Source organism: Acartia tonsa, chromosome 6 (genome assembly GCF_053477335.1).
Source record: "Acartia tonsa isolate MP-2025a chromosome 6, ASM5347733v1, whole genome shotgun sequence".
NCBI lineage: Eukaryota > Metazoa > Arthropoda > Copepoda > Calanoida > Acartiidae > Acartia > Acartia tonsa.
The window spans coordinates 26,624,846-26,649,833 of NC_137265.1; the positions used below are offsets into that span (position 1 = coordinate 26,624,846).

The window sequence follows — 24,988 nt, forward strand, 5'->3', positions numbered from 1 at the left end:
AAAAAACACAAAATACAAATACTGGTGCTGTAATAATAGATTAGAAAGCCCTAATAAACATAAAAGTTTTAATTATACCAACAAAAGCCGAATTCATATTTACTGTTAAGCATGTACTATGTCAGCTACGATCTGTTTTACTTAATACCATAAATTCGACATAAATAATGTCTTCCTCCTAGTCGATGATGTCATTGAATTTCTGATGGTTTGGTTATGTGATACATGTGTGGAAGTGAATGTAGACCCCTAAAGCTGTGGTGATACAAGTGCGGAAGTGAATATACAATATACATCCCTCAAGCTGTGGTGATACATATGCTGAAGTGAATGTGCACCCCTCGAGCTATGATGATACAAGCGTAGAAGTAAATACAAACTCCTTAAGCTGTTGTGACAAATGTGCGGAAGTGAATATACACCCCTCAAGCTGTGGTGATACATGTGGGGAAGTGAATATACACCCCTCAAGCTGTGGTGATACATGTGGGGAAGTGAATATACACCCCTCAAGCTGTGGTGATACATGTGCGGAAGTGAATGTACACACCTCAAGCTGTGGTGATACATGCGCGGAAATGAATGTACACCCCTCAAGCTGTGGTGATACATGTGCAAAATGAATGTACACCCCTCAAGCTGTGGTGATACATGTGCGGAAATGAATGTACACCCCTCAAGCTGTGGTGATACATGTGCGGGAGTGAATATACACTCCTCACGCTGTGGCGATACTTATGCGGAAGTGAATGTACACCTCTCAAGCTGTGATGGAGATAATCTTGTCATATTCTGTATTATTAATTGTCACAATTCACAGGATTACAAATATAATTGGATTAAAATAAGGTAGAATTTTATTTTGTTAGGATCGGAGAAGGGGAATTTTCAGGGAGGATAGGATTATTTTATTGTCTACCTTAGGTTCCTTGTGAGTTTAGTTCAAATGTCGCGTCTACTCTATAATTCACGTCTGCATGGCCGTGAGAAATTGTAAGGGGTGGGGTCATATTTTTTTCGGTTGCTGTTAATGATTTATATAAAGATTTTCTTTAGAAATCACCGTGTACTATTCAACTCCCTTTTATTATTTTTATAAATTCAGTTTACTCTATTGTTTCATTACATTTAAATTTGAATATACATACGTAAGTACCACAATTATAGAAAATTTGCGATTCTAAAATATGTGCTAAACCCTTTGGTCCAACCCTTTTAACATACTTCTTCTTTATATCCGTGAAAAATTATCAAAGATCCCGCCCCCCGCTCACCGCCCTCCCAATGTTCATCTTAAATCCCTTTTTTGAATGACCCATATAACAAGGATAGAAATGCAATTCGCACACATGCACGAAACTTTTTAAGTGGATAATTATCATTCTAACAGAAGTTATTATTTTGTGGTATCTACTGTATGCCCATCTTACATATCAGTGGAGTAATTTCAATTTTCATTAACAAACTTACAAATGGAAAGGCGAACAGTAGCTGCTCAATTAAACAAGGATGACAATATCCATAAAAGCGAAGCTCAGCTAATAAGACGGTCCGACATGCGAACCCTTTCATACATAACAACTTATTTAATATGTAACATTATTTAGAAGTCTGAACGCAAATTCGATATTAATCAATCATAAAATTTCAAGATGCTTAAAATGGAACTCGATTATAGAGATTCTTCGCTTTTAATAGTGTACCCTATCGTCCCAAAAATGAAGTGAAAATGAAGTTTCTAAAAAAGCTTTAAAGTCACATTGCTAAAAAAATTATTTTAAAAAGTATAGCAGCGAAGGGACGTTTGTGGCAAACCTAAATTTTCAATAAGACCTATCAGGTACGGACAGGCGGACCAATACATATATAGAAAAGTTAAGCTTTTAAAAAGTCTAGTTGAGCATTAATAATTGTTTAACTATTTTTTTTTAGTTTTTAATTTCATGGGATTAGGTATTTCTACTCTTTCTAATACAAAAGGGGTGAAATGTTTGCCTGTCAGTATATCTGCCTCTAAAGATTAGTAACTATTTTAACCGAAGGGTTAATACTTTTCAATGGAGCTACATATTAGTCTTCCAAGCGTTTTCATTATTTTTACGAAGAACATTAAAAAGGAATACATTTTATTAATTATTATATTAAGTATTCAGGCCTAGCTATGTTCACCTAGGTATGCTTATCTTCAAATGAGATATATACAAGATTTAAATATTACTTGATATTTTACCAGTGAAGTTATACGAACCTATGCAGCAACCTTATTCCTTGGAATAATGGCCACAACATGCAAATTTTATATCCACAATAAATGTAGTAGAATCATCTTATAAGTCAAGTAGAAACACATAACCAAATCCCCCCCCCCCCTCTTCATCCCAACTACGTCAGACAAACTAACCCTACAGATAAACATATTCCTACCCGTGTCCCATTTAAGAAAAAGACATATTATTTATGTATGAAAAAGGACACAATGGAAAAATACATAATAATGTAGATAATATATATATTCAGAAAATGCACATTTGTGCGTTTTAGTCTCTTCTTATGTTCTTGTGTCTGTACAAGGTGCATTGTATAATAGTTGTCTGTTCATTATTAATAATCCATACGTACTTGCCAATGGTGATTGGGAATGTATAGAAAATATCGGTCATGCCCTTACAGACAACCTTATGAATATACTCTATTTACACAATAGTATGAATAAAACAATTATGTCTTTTTAATAAAAAAATTATTTGATGAGGCTTTTGGGTGGTCTGCTGGTGTTATAGGGAGTTGTGCCAATAAATGTTGTTATACATATTGTAAACTATAATATTTTGGAGGTGGGCCAAATATGGACACATACACATAATATTACATTCATGGGGACAGCTTGCAATCCCATCAGTGATAAATGATCCATATAAACAACCCAACCAAGGCACATTTTAAAAGTGTGTGAGGGTTTGGAGGCGCGAGTTTTAGTGTTTTTGTTTATTAAATGCGGCTTGTTTCCAATCTTTGTGGAGTTTTGGTGATTTTAATTGTGTAAATGAAGGGGGGGGGGGGGAAGGCTTTGATATTTGTTGGTCCAGACGAAGACCAAACTGCATTGCTTTTGCACCACTTTTGACGTCATATTCTCCATATCTTTTTTAGAGGGTTTCTTTCCCACTTCTCTTCTCATCTTCCTCATTTTATGACGTCACAGAAATCAAAATTTGTCACAAAAGTAATGCAGTTTGGTCTTCGTCGTTGGTCCATATCTATTTTAATACCCCCACCACCACCCAGAAACAATGGATCGACTTATCTGGCCTTTTACGAGATCTTACTGGACTTTCATACATCCAGCTTCTTAAAGATAGAGGTATGAATGTTTTTTTCTCAGCTGCTATATGAGTTAGATCTTAGTTGTGTCCTTAAAAAATAGAATCGGAGAATTAAAAGATTAAAAGTAGAACCATAATTCTTTTTAAAGCATTTTTTTTAGATTTTAAAGATATTCTAAATTATTTTAGATCAGTTATTGGTGTAATATAGTATACAGTTTTTAATCATTTCATATTAAAAGACTTTAAAAGACAATTATTATTTACGTAGTCAGGCTACCAAAGGCAAATATCAAATTCTCTTTTTTAAGAACCAACCTAATAATAGAAATGATGAAAATTGTCCGGGATCTAATTATTCTTATTTACTAATCATTAGACATTGATAGATGTATTTATCAACATTATTAAAGATATAAATTTTATTGTCATCAGACACAAGACAGACAGACAACTTGTTGTCCAAACAATTCCGCTAAATAACCTGTTTTTTTTCATTTTAACTTTTCATAACTATTACTACACTTACATCCTTATAATTTAGCAACGAATTAATTGTATTTAATAATTGCTTTTGTTAAGAAATCCCTTTCTCTACCAAATTATTAAGTGTCACCAAAGGCAGAATTCCTCATATAGAAGTTACTAACAAGAATGTAACTTTTAATAATATGAAAATTTCGCGGATTCGAGTAAACACCCGTCAATGTTTAACCAATGCAGGTGTGAATCCAATAAACATATACAACAAATTATCAGAACTGCTAACTATTATAACAACACAGAATGTCCATTCCCAATTTCTTAATTATCATTATAGAACAAGTACTTTATTTTTTCAATTGTGCTTTTTTTTATAATTATGGAAATAAAACAATGTGATTGATATATAAAATACTAAAATGAAGGCACACCTTACCTATAATATCATCTTATCAAACTAATAAATCTTCTAATGGCGCCTTTTTATAAGTGTTTAATCATGTCCGCGAAAGTTCTAATAAATCAAATAAATGAATTCTTAAATATTACATTAGCAATAATGATTAGAAGATTTCGGAAGTGTATTCATGCACATATTTGTTTTTGCTGCGCTACATTTGTACATAAATGTGTTCTGATTTTTTGATAAACAAATTCTCTTGGGGAAGTGATGAAGCAACCTTTTACAACTCGATGACATCTCTTCACCAAAACCTTTATCTTTCTAATTATTTTATCTTTATTTATAATTCTTCTATCTGCATTATTGTCGAATTCTTTTTCTTACTTATCGTTCTGTCCACTCGCACGGAAATAGGTTAGAACCCTCACAGAAACAATAGGTTTTTTCCCCAAAAAGCACAACCTAATGTGTTTAGCAGGAACGAACAAACAAGCAATCATTGTTATACTTTGCGCTATTGTGTTAAAGATATAAATCCATGTAGACAATTCTTAGGAAAACTATACAGTTTACATTAAAATTAGTTATAGTGCTATTTTCTTGGGGAGTAGATTTGGCGTAGATCAAGGTATTTATCAGGGAGAGACGGGATATTTGACTCTAAATAACAACCTGAAGCTTATAACCATGTTCTCTTATACGTTGGTCCCAAAACTAGTGCTACTTTTATTGTTAGCTACCAAACTAATCATTTCCCAACTTTTCAACCAATAATCTTGATATACAGAAGTTGTAATTTTTTGTCATCATTTGGGATTGTAATCAATTTATCATCCATAGATTTATTTTCTTAAGGCTAGAGGCGAAAAGCTAACTCCATATGTTAATATATTCAATAATCAAATGGTTTTATTAAAGAATTTATCATCCTTTTGAGTAAACACTCCTTGCCTATTGTTAAGTAGACTACTAAATCCCAATTTGGTATTTTGAATAATTCATAAATTTTGCCTTTTTAAAAGCCTCTGAATCGCCTCTGGTTATAAAGAGAAGGCGTAAAGAATATTTAATTTTATTGGCGCGTGGCTGCTATTCAATTTATATAGGGTGCATTTACATTAGTTACAAGGAAAAGTAGACTTTATCATGGCTCGGTAGCCTCGCAACTCTTTTATTTCTTTACCTTTCACGCCTATACTTTGGGCAGTTGCAAACGATTGGCATAATTTCGTACTTATATAACCACTGAAGTTTGCTGTCATCAATGATATGCAGACACAGCAGGGCCCCATTTAAAACCAAATGTGTTCAAAAAAAAACTAAGTTGGAGTTTATTGCCCTATCAAATAATTGTGTAGTCGATATTTTGTCAGTTATAACCATTTTCTATCACTATTGTTAATAAATATTAGACCTTTTCATGAAAATACACTTTTTCGAATTTCAGTCTTCTCTTCTGCTAACCTAAAAAGTTACTTTAGGAGCCTAGAAATACATGTACAAAATTTCAGCTCTCCATCTTTACTGGCGACCTAGCGCCAGGCATGTAAAATATCAACAGATAACGGTAGCACGGCGGTTTTAACAATATCTCAGCAATGTGCAGGTTTTAAGCTCTTCTGCATATTTCAATTTAAACACATAAGTACAAAGATATATTATCCCAAAAATCTTTTGTCAAAGTCTACTCTACACCTAGCGCCAGTCAGTTTTCTAAAATCATGCATTTTATACCTGTGAAAATATAAATCGCCAGCGCTAGGTGTAGAGTAGACTTTGACAAAAGATTTTTGGGATATTATATCTTTGGCCTTATATGTTTAAATTGAAATATGCAGAACACCTAAATTCATCTTCCAAGCCATTCTCTAAGCATTTAATTTTTTTTTATTAAATAACGGGATTTCAAAACTGCCCTTTGAAAAGGCCTAAAAAATATCTTTTTTTGTCACTTTTTTCACTGCTTATAATTACAACTTATTAAGATATTATGCTCAGTTAAAAAAATCGGCGCCTCCAGAACCAAAACCGGCAAAAAATGGTAATTAAACTTCTTTGCCCCTGCTTGCCCCCCTCTTCGGCCAACAGTAGTTATCTCAAGAAGTAAAAGAGATATCAACACACAGAAAGAAAACTTTTTTAACATAACCGAACAGATTGTAATGTAATGTTTACAGATTTCTTTTTGGGACTTTCCTTCTAGGGGCTTGTGGAGCAAAAGACCCCCCAAAACACTAAAAATATGAGTTCTGAGCTTATTTTTAAAGATATCAACTTGATTTTTTTTGTAAACTTTTTTAACATAACCAAACTCAGTAACATTTACAGATTTCATTTTGGGACTTTCCTTCTAGGGGCTTGTTGGCAAAAGACCCCCAGAACTAAAAATATGAGTTCTGGACTTATTTTAAAGATATCAACCTAATTTTTTTTGAGAAAACTTTTCCACATAACCAAACTCAGCAACCTACACAGATTTCATTTTGGGACTTTCCTTCCAAGGGCTAGTGGAGCAAAAGACACTCAAAACACAAAAATATGAGTTCTGAGCTTATTTCTAAAGATATCAACCTGATTTTTTTGAAAGAAAACTTTTTAAAGAAAACTGAACTAAGTAACCATTACACATTTCATTTTGGGACCCCCCCTTAAAAAATTTTTACCCCCCAAAATAAAAAGCTCCTTTCGATAGGTCTAAAATTTAAATAATAAACAACAATTAATAAAGATTTCTTTATTTAGCGTAGAAATAATACAATAATTAGAGTATTTCATATAATATTAAGTTTCGAGGCCTGATTTAGGATGTCAGAAGATTTTTTATTATTGGATTGTCAATCCTTATATTCATAAAAATGTATTTAGATTATATTTTTTAAAAGTACTTTTCTCTGACAATTTAATCCATTCAATTATTTAATTTTCTTTTGATTTGGTTTATAAATATTATAGACCTTTTTTATATGTTGTAATATTAAAATATATATATTCCATTTTTAAACAAATAAGTTTTCCTGCAACCATCATTCTCAAAATTTAAATAATATTGAAAGTTTTTGCTTGAAAGGGTCCTTCGAGACAAAATGTAAATGAAAAATAATTTTCAAATATAAAATTCCATATTTGATTTTTTACCTCACCCAATTTTAAATTAAATCATTATTTTCAAAGTCCAAAGTAGAATTTTTACCGAAGAAAATTTTTTTGTTTTTGAGATAGTGCTTTTATGTGACAGAAATCATAATCTGTTATTTAATCCTAGCAGACAAGTTGAATAAAATACAATTTTTCTTCCGATAAAATATTCCTCCCTTGATTTCAAACATTGTAATTTAATAAATATGAAGTAATTTTATTTTTATCATTAAAAAACTTGCATTAAATTTAATTAAAAACTCTTTCATTAAATGATAAAAATAAAATTAAAATATGACAATTAATAAATGATTTTACAATAAGAATAAAAGCATAATATTGAACATCTAGAGATTTTAAAGACTTAATAAAGATTTGACACTGCGTTTCAATTTTTAGATTATAATAATCACTGAAATAGCGATGAAGTAAATACTTTTTTTAGGATCAGTACACCTATTAGATATATTTGTCAGTCCGTCTGCACGATTGTTCATTCATATTCTGGATGGATTAATGGGTTCTAAACCTGGACATTTTGTAGCATTTGAAAGAACTTGGTTCTTGTTTGCTTCACTATTTGTTGAGTCAGAGTTTTAAAAAATCACTTTCTTTTTTTAAAATGCTTAAGAGCATATTTTATAACTTTTTTATTTTGTGTATATTAATGTATTTAATATTTGAATTTAATGTTTGCAAAAATATCCTTTTCAATTTATTTGAAGAAGACTATTGCAAATTTCAAGTACTCTCTTATGTTGGCGTGCCATCACTTCCGCTAACTTTAAAACATTATCAAAACATTAGAAACAAGATGAGTACTACAGCACACACTGCCCACTTTTAGTTTACTTCAATTTTACCCATTCTTTTGCTTTGTGCTTTTTAAATAGTAATATGAAAGAATACGCGGAAATGATAGGACAACAACTTACTAGTTTCTATACAATCTTATGTATGCATCTCTTGTTCTAGTAAACTTAGTTGCATCACTATTGTTTCAACTTTACTGTAATTATGCATTACTGATTAATTAACATACAAATTTCAAGTTAATTTCATGTTGAAACTTTTTTTATTATTTGCGCAACTGCTCTAGAATTATTTAATATCTAGGTTTGTCATAATCTTCGTCTTCATTATATCCAGGTTTATTCCATCCACAGCCAGGCATAGGAAGACCATCGCTGCCCAGAGGGCAGGGAGCGTCAAGTCCTCTATCTCCCTTTTTGCCCCGCCTTCCCGGCGATCCAGGATCTCCTTTCTGTCCCATTTGTCCATGTGGGCCCATTATGCCACGATCACCGCGTTCTCCCTTCTGTCCCGGCTGTCCTGCAGGTCCAATGTCTCCCTGTGGACCAACAGGACCCTCAAGTCCATGTGGTCCAGGAACGCCCATAGGTCCAGGTAGACCCATTGGTCCCATGTCACCTTTGTGGCCCTTGTCACCTTCATCTCCTTTCACTCCATCTTTTCCTTGATCTCCCTAAAATTATATGAAAGGTCAAATTGACAAATATTTGTATTTCCAGAATTAAAATTTAATTAAATCCATTAATTCTATGCCACTGCCACGTAGTAGAATGTAAACATAATAATAATATATAAAAATAACTAGTATTACCTTTTGTCCCGGAGGTCCCATGACACCATCTCTGCCCGGAGGTCCTGGAGGTCCAGGAAGACCACCACCAATATATCCTTCATCACTCTGGTAGCTGCCACCAGTACGCCGTCTCAACTTCTTGGAAATCTTTGTATCTCCCTGATCTCCCTTCTCACCTCGGACACCCGGATATCCTGGGGGTCCTGGTAAGCCGGGAGGTCCCATCAGGCCAGGTGGTCCCATGTCTCCATGGTCACCCTTGTCGCCTTTAGATCCAGCATGACCAGGGAAGCCTGGTGGGCCCTGTGGACCAGATTTGCCTGTGTCGCCTTTGGGTCCGAGTGGACCTAGGCGACCTGGATTACCAGGAAGGCCTTCGCGTCCCTGTGAACCCTTCTCGCCCTTGATACCCATTGGGCCCAATAGACCTTGCTCGCCCTTTTGTCCAGGTATACCTAAAACAATCAATTCATAAAAATCATGTCGACGATTTGGTATTGTCATAGACGATAATACTTGTTATTTTTATTGTTATTCTAACAATTGTGATAAAGCTAATTAGTAAGTCAAGACATGTCTGGCTTTTTCATAAAATTGTTTATAAAATATCTGGCAAAAATAATAACGTTTTTTGTTTTCCTTCACATTTCATGACTCCAACTAATTTTCTCTATTTCTCTCTCTAATTGGATATTTACTTAAAGAAAAGGAGAAAAAATCTAATATTTTTCAACAGCAATTTTTTATTAAAAAAAACAAGAAAAAAATGCAATTAATTTGGATAATGAAAGGGGTTCGACACAAAATCAAATTTCCTAATTTCTCTTTTTGTGTGGCGTTAACTGCAGGGATAAAGAGAAGTTAAAAATTTTTGAAAGATATTTTTAAAGATTTTTTCTGGTCCGTTTTGTTAGTAAATGAGATACTGTTTAAAGTTGACTGCTAGTTTGAATCTAAATTTTATTGTAAAGCAAGAAGTTTAGTTATAGAGATTATTTTAATGTCTCTAATAGATTAAGTTTACTTTAGTTATTGAGAAAGAAAATTCAAAAAGGCAATGTAATTTAACCATGTAGTTTTTAAGTAACGAATCTTAGATGAGTTTGTCAAAAGTATTGTTGGAAATAGGAAAATTTTTAAAAAGTAAAAATTATTAAATCTATTTTGAAAAGTAACATGAGCTTTTGGCTAACCCTTCCATTCCTGGAAAAATGAAATAATTTGTTATCATGAAACAAAAAGAAGGATTAGGGATAGACAAATATAGTAAAACAGGACTGATAAAAAGCAGTATAAAAAAGTGTCTTCCATTTAGATGCAATATAATTTCATAAATAAAATTTGTCCGTAGCATATCAAAGAGAAGAGAGGAATACAAGAAATGTTTTTTATCTTAGTATTCCCATTATATTAATACTAAGAAACCTAAAGTAATTAGATTTACAAAAAAAAGGAGGGTAGAATTAATTTACATCCATTGTCATATCCCTGAATGTAATAAACCGGATGCAGAAAACACCAAGGAAATTAAACATTATTATTTACACAAGAACATCTTTCATCCAAAAGCTTATGCCAAGATGATAACAAAATAATAGTCACAAAAAAAACAATTACACCCAAAAGAAAAGAATATGTTCGGTATTACAGTTAAATAGTACATTGCCAAATTAAAATCATAAAATCTACCTGGACGGCCAACTCTGGAGGCTCTACCACTTCTTCCCCGCTTTCCTCTCTTTCCTCGTGGTCCTTCAGGTCCCAGATCTCCCTTGTCACCAGGTGGTCCCTGCACAACCTTAGCATGCTTCTTAGAATCATACAGTGATAAATCTCCCTTGTCACCCTTCTCTCCAGGTTTACCAGGTGGTCCGGGAGGTCCCTGTATTCCTCCAATTGAATATGATCTAATGCCCGCATCTGCCTGCATTTGATTAGCTGGAGATCCATCTAATCCTGGCCAACCCTTCTCTCCGCGTGGTCCTGGCTTACCCTGATCGCCCTTTATACCTGGAAGTCCAGGAGTTCCATCAAAGCCTGGCACTCCCATGGGACCCGGAGGTCCTTGAGGTCCTGGAGCTCCAGGGATACCTGGATCCCCCTTTATGGCAATTACCTCAGCATATCCATAATTGTTAGCAATTTTAGTCAGGGCAGTTCTACGAGCTCCACGCCGATTAACTCTGTCAGGAAGGAATCTGTAACCAGGTGCACCACGCTCCCCATCCTCTCCTCGTGGGCCTGGGGGTCCAGGTGGACCAATTGGTCCTCGTTCACCTGGAAATCCGGGAAAACCTTCTTCACCCTTAGGACCTGGCGGCCCAGGTAGTCCGACACAGCTACAACTTCCACTATTACTTCCAGCTCCATTGTAAGACATCCAATCAGCTGATCGTTTCTCCTTCTTGTGGCTTGCAATGTCGTCCGTACCAACAGTCTTCAATTTCCCACCCAAAAATTCATCAAATGATATTTGTAAGGTGTTAAGTTTGACATCATGTGACTGAACTGTACTCTTGAGAACTGCTAGTATATCAAGTTCATCTCTTAATAGTTGGTGTATGTGTTGTCTGTATGCGGACGAAGATAAAGAATTTGGGTTATCAACTGGATTCAATCTGAAAAAATATAATAAATGTAATTACAAAGTAAAATAAATTACAATGAATGATGCGTATAAGCTGAAAGTAGGTGGGATGCCTTAGTCTATGAACAGACCTAACTTATAAATTAAGACTTTTACAAAAACAATTGCAATGTGATACTTAAACACAACTGACTTACAAATTAAGGGTAATGTTTCATAGAAATTTTTATTAATTAGTTATCAGATATCTCACTTACATTTAATAATTCCAATTAATTTTAGCAAGGATATATTATTACTCATCGTCACATTTATAACAGACAAAGTAAGTATTCTGACCTTGCACCTATTATTCCGTCCCAATGTTAGCCGTCATTATTGTAACTATTGTCCGTGTACATAGAATTGCATAATTGTGACTCGTAATCAAACTTAAAATAAAACTATTCCCACTGTGAAAAAATAAATGATAAGATCTTACCTTGACTCTAAAGTTTTGACAATATTTTGTAACTCCAAATGTTTATGTGTGACATACATACACAATGTTGTACAGCATAGCACCACACCAACCACAAAAATTGTCTCCAAAGGCCGTAGCCGCGCATAAGCCGAGTCTAACAAATTGTTTATGCCCATTAAACTTTTTCTTATGTACTTAGCACGATGTGTCACAAATTTATCTGATTGTTCTTTAGATGTTCTTGTTTGTGCTGTGGTTTGTTGTTGCTGAGATCTTGATGGTGGCTGTTGCGTTGAATAATCAGTCTCATTGGATTTGCTTAAATTATCTGTCATATTTTGTGTGTTATTGAGCCGTGAGCCCTCCATCCTTTCTCTCCCACCACTATCTGATGTTTGGTAAGTTTGTTGATCCATTTTTTGATAATTATCACTTTATCACCTTTTCATTGTTTAAAGGATTTATAAATGTGATATTTTCACCTGTATGTGTGAGGGAGGGGGGGGGGGGGGGGGTTGAAACTTTAGCTGTGTGAGTGTAACTTGAGATATCAAGATTAATTCACTAATCTTCTACTTTCTATATCTCCTCTCTTATTGTGCACAAAACATTTATTCTTTTTCTCTACACCCAATTAATGTTAATATTTCTTCAAACTTTGTTCCAGTCCAATTTTTTTATTACGGTGACTTGTGTGTGTTTGTGTTTGATATTTACTGACCTGAAATAAATATTTCATCATGAAATAGCGAATTGAAAATTAATGTTTAGTTTTATGTTTTCTTAGAATTTCTGACTGTATTCAATATCAAAATATGGGGACTAATATATACTTTTTACACACGAAACTATTCTAAATTTATTGTAAACCTTCTATTAGGATTTCTGTAATAATTATAAAAGCTTATAAATTCCATGCGCCTTTTCAAACAAGAAAATTAAATTTTGATTTAGTGATATTTAGGACGAATTAGCCATGTGCCTATACTTAACTAAAAGTACTTCAATTTAAGCATTTTGCAACATGTAAACAATAAATTAATTTCAAAAATTTTGTTTCCAATTCTAAAAGCATCATAACCCTGTAATTGTTGTGTTTGATTTGTTTACCTTCGCTATTTTGGATGTTGTCCTTGGGTATTTTATAATTTAAATTTAAACAAGGACAATATTATTCAAAGGTTATAAAGCATTTGCATGCTATTGAAGTAATTCATTGAACGTTTAAGATTTCTATCTGACAGTTAATGTTTAAAGATTAAATAGGTGACCATTAGAAGGACAAAAAAATACTATTGTTATAGAGTAGCTGTGTTAAGTTAAAAAATCATATCCAAAAGTCGCAGAAAAATGAGAATCTTAGATATATTTATATTTTAGATATTAATAAAAAGATGGATAAGACATAGTGTTTGCTCATATAATTTGGCAGACGGACTGTAAACCATATTTATAGAGTTGATGCAATAAAGATGCATTAATTATCAAAGTTTTTAAAAATATTTTGTTTCTATTCAAATTTTTAGCTTAGCATAAAAAAATTAAGTCATGATAAAATCTGAATTTAATGCATTTTTTATTTGTGTCTTTTCATTTCCGCTCAGAAGTAAGTTGTGTGTGTCCCGAAAGATCTCATAAACGGCTAGACTGATCATTACACAATCTAGAGGGTTAGGTGGTTTCCACACCACCTCTTGAGGAAAGTCACCATTTTAATATATTCAAACATTTTATAGGATGTAATAGTTTCCGAAAGTGAATGCACATATTTTTTATGTCTCTATGTTGAACCAAACAGTAAAGAGCGTAAAAACTCCCAAATACGTACATGCAATAAAATATAATATCATACAAGGAAAATTATGTGCAAATCAGCGCGACAAAAACACCTAAATAACAATTCATATGATTGGTGGAAAATTTTAATACATAACTGTTTTTAAAAGCGAAGCTTTTCTATAATTAGGGTCGGTCCGTCCGTACGTCCGTCCGAGATAGATAGCTTTTATTCGTTAATTTAGGCATGTTAGAATTGTCCTATCGATTTCAAACTTTGCATGATGATTCCTGTAGTAGTTGGGTACGATTTAGAAAGCGTAGCAACTCTATAATCATTACCAGAATGTCCGTACGTCCATTTTAAACATGTTGATTTTTCTACTTTTTTAACAACAAATTTTCAAGTGTTTTAATTATCCGTTTGATCTGATTTTTGGTATATTGATTCCTGGGACAACAAAGAACAATATTATAAGCGAAGCAACTCTATAATCAAGTCCAAAAATGTAAGTATGTCCATAAACATTATCCTGTTTTTAAACAGTTTTTCAACAAATTTACCTACAATTTTGATTCGACATATTTACATTTATGTTCCGATTTTTCAGTTCAGATACTATACAAGTGTTAAGGTCCGTTTGTCCTACCGTTTCAGTGCTTCGCTTTTATGGATGTTGTCATCCTTGTTTAGTTATATCTTATCTAAACTACACAGTAACAATACCTAACTAACTATACTCATATTTCACAAAATAAGGTTTTTTTATGGAGTTGCTGCGCTATCAAAAAATGGGCTAGATGCATTTTACGATTGTGTTTGGATAGATTGGATTTGACAACGGCATACACCAAAAAATTGAAGGGAGCGGTAAAATATCTTTAAAATTTCTTTATTTCAAATGCACACAGTATTGTTACTGTATGATAAAATTATTCCCTGAAAAGCAGAACCCAAATGGCTTGTCGAGTCAGCTAGATCTTAAGCTTTTATTAATACTGTCGGAGAGATATCATTTTAGTTTATATTATAATAATGCATAAATATATCAAATGTTATAAAGGATAATTTTTTTCAAATATTGACTTTAAATCATGGTATATAAATATAGTAAGCAAAGCTGTTAGCGAGATATTTAGCTTCACCTAAACGGACAAACATTGTTTTAATTTGCAGCAAATTCTGGAACTTATATTTATTTCTATAGTCCCTGGATAAAGCACGCTATGTATACTTGTCAATTTTATCACCAGATGAAAAAAGTAAACAGAAAAAAAAGTAAAAATTGTTTGTACATAAAATTAGTTAAACAAACAGTGAGTTTTAAAGAAACTGGCTTGGCGTGCTGTCTATATCAATCCATAATATCAAACTTAAAGTCTTTTATTTTTAATTATTAGAAATTATTTAGCATTCTTATTTTAAATCAAGTAAAAAATAAGTAGGTACTTTGTAACTTTTTTTTTACAAATATTCATGCTATAAAAAAGCGCAAAAGGGCTTAAATATTCAAAATATTTAAAGCGATCATATGTATATTTTTTCTTGTAAAACATTTTAAGGATGATTTACAAAGTGATCCATTATCAATTTTCTGCTCAATTACATTTTTTTATTGTGTACATGAATAAAAACAATAGATAAGACAAATAAGACAATATTTAGTACAATATGAATCTTGTTCATACAATTATATATTCTACTTTGTAATGTTGTTTTTTATCTGAAGCTTGAGATTTCAATAACTACAGAAATGATTCAGTTTTTTTTCTAAGAAAGATTTAATATGTCCTGGGATGGTTTAAGGCTATTTTATTTTTAGATTTAAGTCTTTTCTAAACAACATTATCGGCAAAAGTAGCGTACAAACAAAAAATGTTTTTAAAAAAATAGGATTGAGCAATATGCAACATTTTATGATGATTTAATCAGTTTTATATCTGTATATTATAATTTACATCAATCAGGGAGAAAGGATTAGTTTTATATCTGTGATTCTGTATATCATTATTTACATAGATCTGGGAAATAGGATAATTATGCCTTTTATTAAAAAGGTTGAAGTTTTATCTGTGTATATATATAGTACACAAAGCTCAGGGGGAAAGGACTGTAAACTGTAGATTTTAAAGCTCAGGGAGAAAGGACAAGGTTATTTCTGTATATTAAAGTTTATAAATTATATTGTTTTTATGTACCATTATATATAAAGCTTAGAGAGAAGGATAAGTTTTATAAAGCTTAGGGGATTGTTTTATCATCTGTTTATTAAAAGCTAAAACACTACAAAAATGATATTTGAAGACCTATTGATAACTACTTACTTACTTTTTCCTGAAATTTTGTTAATAAATGTCTAAACTTGTATAAAAGCGTGGGAAACCCTATGGAAGAGTCTTGATATAAAAATTTTGTGACTGCAAAAATGAAATTTCTTAATTTAAAAAAAAATTACCTCCCTCCCCCGGTCATTGACTAATTTTTAAAACATAAATTCCTCATGTTTTACCTCCCTGTACCTGACTAAATTATTACTCATGTAATATGATGTAACGCACAAACCATATTAAAATTGATCAACTGTAAAATGAGATCAACTTATTTTGCTTATTTTTATGCAAAATTTTAAATACTGTTGATTTTACGTCGTTTAAAGAATGTAAAAATCGCAATTATTTGTAATAAAAGAAAAAAAGATTTAGAAAGGAACTGTTTTTTTTTGGCGATTTAAGTTAGGGGTTAAGTTGTTATTCTTTCTAATTAAGGAAAACGTGTTCAAAATGAATTTAACAGGGTTGACAAATACTAAAAATGAACATTTAATCTCAAATTAGAATTTAAGTCACACCCTAATGTAGAAAAGTTTGAATTTCAGAATAGGCTATAAATCGAAATCTTTATAATGAGTTATCAATAGAAGGATAAATGTGATCTGACTAGTTTCATTAACACCCAATAAATTCAAATATTAGATGCATGGTTGTTCTATAATATCATGTTCGTTCGTCTTTCTTAGGACGTAGAAAAAAATTGGGATATTCTAAAAAATCAGCTTTGGTTATTACCTCTTTTCCCCTCTGGTAAATTTATTGCGAGAAAATTAAAGAAATTGGCAAATCACTTTTTTCCCCAACCCTGCATTAAAAAGTGTCTATTGAATCTGGAAACTTTTGTCGTCGATTGACGAAGTGGCATTTATAATGAGAGTCGATTAGACACACATAGATAATAGATATATAATTAAAATTAATGATTAACTGATTTGCCAAAGTTTTACAGAGATTGTGACCATTTGGAAATCATAAGTTTTTTTAATCTTAAATATATTACAAGATAACCTAACAAATTTATTACAAAACATGAAAAATGTGCTTCAAAATAAAATTATTATCTTTTGATTTATTACTTAAAATATAAACATATGTTCATATTTTGAGCACTCGAAAAATTTTCACTTTTTAATTACCCTCAACTATTTTTATAGATCAATCTATTTATTTTCATTTTTTAGGCTTTTTAAAACAGAGCAATAGTATAATTTAGGAATGACGTCAGAGTCGGGTAGTTCTAATAAAATACTTATGTAATCAACAAAAACATGTTCTATGTTTAATGACGAAAAATTTATTACCCTACGAAATAATAATAATTAAGTTATATTCATTGTAAAGCTTTAAAGCGGAGTTCACCGTCCATGAATTTGAATGTTGCTTTTTTAAAAGAATGCCAGAATGTAAGAATCCCATGAGAGTTGTTAACATTTACAATTCAACTAAATTTATGGATTTAATGAATAGAGGAATAAGTAAAAATCCTAGAAATCAAAATTGATTGAGTTAGTTGCACCTTTTTAACAAGAAAACTATATATAACTTGAGAACTTAATGTTAAATATGTCTTTTATCCTTAAAATTGTATTTAATAAAGGAAAAACTATTCTGCCTAGGAATTTTCTACCAGTTATTTTATCATATTATGCTGTACTTGTTTCAAGAAAATATTACTAAATTTCAAAGGAAATATTTTTTTTACTTGTTTTAATTTTTCTACCCCTTTTTCCTGAGATTTTCTGACCGTCTTAAAATATATTAAGAAGCGAAAATTCTCTTTAATAGAAATATCTATTTGTCCTTCTATATAAGCATACTTTTAATAATGTTTAAAACTTTAATTTCAATATTATCCTTTTGATTTTAGTTTTTAACGTTGATTCAGTTATGATTAAAAGATTTTTTCTACTTTTATATAAAAATGTTCTTGCTTTTACATTTGTTACAGAGATTTCACATTAGCATCATTTTTAGAATACTTTACACATATTAAAATCACATATTTTAACTCAAACTTTTAACTATTTCATGAAAATGAAGGCATTTTAAAAGAAAAATTAAACAATAATAACTAAAAATATGTATCACTTATATTTACACAAATTATCTAATAAGAGTGAGTGAAAACTAATTTATTGCTTAATTCTGTGCAGGTTAGTTTGGAGCATTCAATTTGCTGTTCTGATATCTTGACTACCCGAATAATCTTCATTTTTATGTTTTGCTGTGTGAAAAAAAACTTTATTGTTTACAAGATAGAACACACATTTGGAGGACTAAAAAACTTCTTTTCAAAGTCTATTTGTAAAAAGTGAAGAATTTAAATAAACACTTGAACAGTTGCACATGTGCTCCCAAGAAAGGCACATCTTATTTTGAAGTGTGTAATTAGATCTATGTCAAAGTATATAATGATCTAATAGCTCCTAACATAGTATATTTTCAATATTGCATAACTCTCATCTAACTAAGTGATACAAATAAATATAGTGCAACCAAGCATTTGACCATCAATGCATAGATAAAAGACAATTTTCTATATTTTTTCATCATATTTTATAATATTATAAAAATTAACCACAGCAAGAATGTTTAATAAGATCACAAGAAATATTCTTGAAAAAAACAACATGTCTAATGATGTCGACATAGAGTCACTAACTACAGAGTCTAAAGATACCAAAACCGCTCCTAAAAATGACTCTGTTAAATCAGTAAGAGCAAGTCTCCAAGAAGCTCTGAAGGTAATATCTTTACTCCAAGACAGAATTACTGCCCTAGAAAAGATCAACAACAACACATCTACAGATAAGTGTTCTACTTGTCACCCAGACATAAAAAGAATAAAAGATATCCTAGGTATCAACGACGCCCCCAAACCCAACTCCACACTCAACTCTCACAATTCTGAACCAGAACTAGCTAAGATCCACAAAGCCAGACACATTGTGAACATAGGTGACCTCATTCATGTCAACAAAAACACGTGGAAATATGGAGGAAGCCACAGTGAACAGATTCTGGCATTATTTGGAAATAGCCAGGCTATAGTGAAAATATATCAATTAAAGCCTAAAATTGTGAATGGGAAATCCCTTTATCCAGTGAATATATACTTCAGTTCTGAAGTTGCAAGTGATAAAGCTATCTCAATACTGAGATCTGTTTGTGACAAGGCTGGTAAGAGAATGCCAACTGTTCAATACGCCCTAACAGGCTTCCCAACACTACAGAAACGTGTCAGAGATGTTTCTTCTATTCTCAGCTTGGCAAAACAGAACAAAGAAATTACTGCCTATTCTATTATGAATTTCTCTATGGCTAAAGACAAATCAATAATCCCATTGTACTCTGTTAAAGTTACAGTTAATGGACCATGGAGCAAGTATATAGAGAGTCGAACTATCAACCCAGACAGCGCAAGCAACGGACATATATTTCAGGAGAACAATAACACAGAGGAAGCACAGATCCACATTCAAACATTGACTGGTAAGATTATGGAACACATTCAGTCATTAGATCGCACAAACACTTCTATCAACCCAAAGAAGAACATTCAACACAACACTGACAAACACAACTCTCCCTCAGATTCTATGGATGACAGCAACAATGGCAAAAATTCCAACCCTTTCATCAATAATATTCATCAAAACAAGCGCGGCCGTTCCTCCTCTTGCAGCCCTTTACTCCATGCCCAAAAAAAAACATCACATATAATTCCCCCAACACACCATTATAATCCCTCTCCTTTTCTGCACTCTCCACTACAACAGACCTCCTACCACACCTCCACATCCCCACCACCCCTAACTCAAACATATCCAACAAACCCACATATACAACAAACTCCACACACAAGCGATACAACCACAACAACTTCCAGAATTACCAACAAACTTATGACCAACAGCAAAATCAAGGACTAACTTATAACAGTTACAATGTGTAATATGATGATTTAAAATGTAGAATATGTTTTTGCATAAGTTGCATTGTTAGGAGAATCTTTCATTGATTTGCCTTTAAATATTTGGCTGTTGTCCAAAGCCAATTCTTATATTTAAATTTGGACTAAGAATTTCAAAAGTTCGGCTTTTGATTCCCTTTTTTATAAGAACACTTATTGATAGTTTCTTCCCCCCCCCCCCTTTTCTTATTAGTATATAGTATTTCTTATAAGTTTTAAATTAAGATATTAATGCATTTTGATACTTCTTTTAACATAAGATTTGTAAATTGTCGCGGTCTTGGGCTTCTCTCAAGTAACAGCAAAAAGCATAGGCTAAATAGGATTTCGCACAAAATCAAAGAACTAGAATACTCTAATAATGGCATACCATCTTTATATGCACTCTTAGAAACAAAATTAAAACCCAGTAAAAATACCCCCAATCTCCCAAATAATTGTAGTTATATTGGAGAAACGTCAGGTGGCAAGGGTGGAATTCTACTATACGCACACAGTAGTTTAGAAGCTGAAAATTTTAAAGTAATTTCACCCAAACATGCATGTTACATTAGGCTAAAGATAAAAGAAAAATTTATTGACAACATAGTAGTTTATCTCCCATGTGACATATTGCAGTGTTTTATTGTTCTTTCTGAAATTGAAAACTTTATTGTAAACAATAATATAAGCAACTTCTGCTTGTATGGTGATTTCAATATATCATTTGATTCTCCACATCACTCTTGTAAAGCAAAAAGATTACAAAAATTTCTAAGCAAATTTAACTTGTTTGATCTAGCAGACAAACTAGGCAGTAATCATGCATATACTTGGTCTACTATTCGAAACAAAAAACTACATACCAGTAAAATAGATCATTTTTTTGTGAATTTTGATGGTTTCACTTCCATAAGCTTTGAGCACAATAGCTTTAGTGACCACATGCATGCAACAGTTAGCTTTAAAAAACCATACATATATACAGCTCCAAAATGGAAAAATTTTTTGTTTCGAAATAAGGATTTCACTTCTTTGCTAGAAAAAAAAGCTACAGAATTTTTGTTTGATTATGCAGATCCTGGCAGTTTATTAAAGTCTAAAGAATTTTATATTCAAAACCCAAATTGCTTAGATAATGAAATATCATTTAATAGCCTTGAGTATAAAGATACAACGCCTTTTTTTAAACTTCTAAAGCATCTTAAAAATGAACACGATCGTTTTTTCTCAAAATATAAACTTAAAAATTTTCATAAAACACAAGATTTCAATAAAAAAGTAAGCAAGTTGTATGAAAACGTAAGCAGGTGTAATTCCACAGATACATTAAATCAAATTCAAAATCTAGTAAAAACCCAACAAGATTATTTTAAAGGTCTAGTCTTTACACAGGCGGAATTTAAATACTTGCAGAGATTAAAACTTGATGGAGCAAACAACAGATATACATTTCAACATATACCTAATTTTAAGAAGCAAAATTACAAGTTAAAAATCGATGGTAATACAGTAACATGTCCAATGAAACTAGCAAATATATTTGCAGATAACCATGCTAAAATTGTGTCCCCAGATAATATCCCCCCCTCTGAGTTAAAGGGATTTTTAGAGGAATATGATTTGACTTTAAATGATATATTTCCACAAATTAAAAGTCTTACTTCTCCCTACTCTACAACCAACGAATTTAAGAATATTATTAAGTCTATGAAAAACTGTTCTGCCCCTGGAATTAGTTCAGAAACAAAAATTTTATTTGAATTTTTAATAAATCTATTTCCAAATTTCATAACTAGGGCCTTGAATAATTTGTACAATATTGACATTGACCAAAGCCCTTTTAAGTTTATAAAAGATAGAAATATAATTTTTATTGCCAAGAAAAATTGTGACCTCTTGTCACCCAACGATTATCGTGGCATTGCTTTATTAGAAACTGTATATAAAATTTTATCTAAGGCATTAAATAAAAAACTTAATGTTTATCTTCATAAAATCATCCACAGTCAACAGTTTGGTTTCGTTCCTAACAGAACAATGTCCACTGCATCTCTTAACATTACAGCGGCCATAAATCATATTATCAAAAAGAATGACAATGCTCAAATTATTGCATTAGATTGGTCTCGTGCCTTTGATACAATATTACCCTCAGTTATCGATTCAGTTTTATTGCACATATTTCCAAATGGTAGTTTTGCAAAAACATTTAATCAACTTACAAATAATGGTAGGTTTAGAGTATCAATTAAAGGCAATTTTTCCAAATTCTATACATTAAAAAGGGGGTCAGCCCAAGGTGACCCACCCAGCGGAAGCAAATTCATAATTACAAACCATATATTTATAAGTTGTCTAACTAGCGAAAAATTTAAGCATATTTTTTATAAGATTGGAAAAAAATATACTAAACCTAAGAGCTTTGCCGATGATTCTATTGTAATTTCTCAATTGAAAACAAATAAGGATGTCCACGATTTAAAACAGTTACTACATAAACTAGAGAAAGCTATAGGGCTTCATATAAACTTTGGTAAAACAAAAATTTTAACTCATGGTACTTTCCCCCCCGACCTTGCGTCAATGGGTGAAATTGTTGACAAAATTAAGCATCTTGGGATTTACCTCTCTTTCAATCAAAACCTAGCCAGAATACATACTTATGATGAACTATGTAGTAAACTTGAAAAGAAAGCAAAATCTATTCCCCTAAAAAGCAGTTATAATTTGATTAAAAGACGAAATCTCTGTAGCCATTTATTATCAGCTTGTGCCTATCATGTATACAGAATTTATCCCCCTGATGAGAAATATTGTAAATCAATTTGGAAAATTATTTCAAAGTTTTTGTGGTCTAGTAGAAATCCTGATGGAAAATTATCATACAGATACAAAATTTCACAAAAGCGTATAGAACAAGATTTCACTCAGGGTGGCTTAAATTTTCTAAAACCTGAAACGCAAGCATTTTCAATCTGGATCAATAGTTTTATGAACTGTTTAAAATTCTCTTCTCAACACAATGATACTACTATTAGTTTAATTTTGGAACATAAGCACATAAACATTCAAGCTATGTTACCTACATTAGGATATAAAACAATAGTTGAGCATCAAAAATTATTTAAAAGTCTATACCCATGTGCAGGTGGTAACTTCTTTCATAAACTTGTCGAGTTTTTCTATGATTTAGAGCATGAACCATTTACTTTTTTTCAATCCCCCATTATTACTTCAAATTTTGCTAATATCTCAACACCCTTCACTAAACACGATGAAAATGTACTACTTAAAGCTAAGAAATTAACCATTGCTTCTATATTTGAAACAAGAAAATTTGAGGAAAAAATACTGTTTCTGCCATGCATAAGAGCTGATCTGCCGAATATAATTAGAGACGTTTCCTTAATAAATAAATTGTCTAATATAGTAGAGTCAACAAAAACAGCTTTTCCTAGAGATTGTGTATTTACAACAAAGAGAGCAAAACAACTTTTAATCCCCATCGGAAATATTTTTTTAAAGAACAAATCCATTTTTTCGCTTCATTTCAAACATTTACATAGAAATAAAAATGCTTGCAGTTTACCTGCATTGAAAACTAGAGTAAGTGATAAACTGTATATCCCAGACAAAGAAATGCTTAATATTTCGTTAAAAAAAATATTTAACATGCCAATTATTTTATATTATAAAAATTTTCTTCTTGAACAAATGAATAGAACTCTAAATAGTAGAAATAAACTTTACAAATTTAAGTTAGCTGAATCAAACTTATGTTCAAAATGTAATATAATAAGTTCAACAGAACACGCCCTCTATTTTTGTGTGTTTCCTACCTATTTTATACATAAACTTGCATTATTTTTAGATTATGTTCTGAATGATAGTAAGCCAGAATTCATCTTTTTAAAAGAAAACTTTTACTTATACAATATGTTTTATGAAGGCTTTTCAAACGATTTTTATCTACAATTATCCCATTTAATCTTAGTTGCAAAAGATAGATCTTTAAAAATAAGCGTAGAGGATGATTTCATTAAGTGGGATGACAACAATTTCTATGCACACTCTATTCTTTTATCTCAATTTACTTGTAAACTCCTTCATAATGCCGGCTTGAATAACAATATAATATATGATTTTATTAATTTCATATCAAACTAAGCCTAACATACACATTGTTTCTTTTATTCGTTCTATATGGATTGATTTATGTCTTAATCTTATTTATCTAATATTATTATTATTTAACTGTTTGTATATTATTTCGTATTTGGAATAAATATTTAAATGTAAATAAACACTTGAAAGTAACAGCTACATCATTTTAACCAAGGAGTTTTTTAAGGTTAACGAGGACAATTGTCATCATATGTTCTACATACATTCCAGGGATCTAAATGACCGATAAACTGATGTACATTCCCAATGGTGATACACAAAATTACTACTTCTGTTTACAATTAGTGGCTGAAACGTTTTAACATTCAATTAAATGAAGCAACAAATTAAAATTCAATAAAATTCCCCAAAGTTGGTAATCCAACGAATAAGAATATCACATTGGGGTCAAGTGCAATAAACAGCCTAATGCCCCCTTACTCTCTGACTACATGCGCTACATAAATGGGGTGCTGCACTTATACCATTAGCAAAAAAAAACTGTCACTGTGAATTTGACAATAAAACAGTGTTTATGGCAGTAGGTTGATTGTAATTTTGCTAGTCATAGATTCGTTATGAACCCACTTTAATGTATCGCAGCTAAAATAAGATAACTATATCCCTGTCAAAACTGACATTTCATCAATATGTATTCTAATGTCGAATTTATTATACAATAACATTTCAGCATTGAACAGCAATGATAACTAATATGAATTGTTTTAAATTTCAATGGTGTAACTGCTGCATTAAACATTA

At 31.6% G+C, this 24,988-nt stretch overlaps 1 protein-coding gene across 2 annotated transcripts in view; it reads right to left on the reverse strand.

Moving 5' to 3' along the window:
- Positions 1 to 6,928: 6,928 nt before the first annotated feature.
- The window catches only part of LOC145322243 (uncharacterized), a 30,174-nt gene continuing 12,114 nt past the window's right edge, over positions 6,929 to 24,988 (reverse strand). For both annotated transcript variants that reach the window (XM_080164107.1, XM_080164109.1), the window contains 4 exons: positions 12,019 to 12,721; positions 10,640 to 11,568; positions 8,969 to 9,405; positions 6,929 to 8,830 (listed from right to left, as the gene is read on the reverse strand). In XM_080164107.1, the coding sequence (XP_080020233.1) occupies positions 8,450 to 8,830; positions 8,969 to 9,405; positions 10,640 to 11,568; positions 12,019 to 12,416 (2,145 nt within the window). In that variant the 5' untranslated portion in view covers positions 12,417 to 12,721 and the 3' untranslated portion in view covers positions 6,929 to 8,449. The remainder of the gene's footprint in view (positions 8,831 to 8,968; positions 9,406 to 10,639; positions 11,569 to 12,018; positions 12,722 to 24,988) is intronic.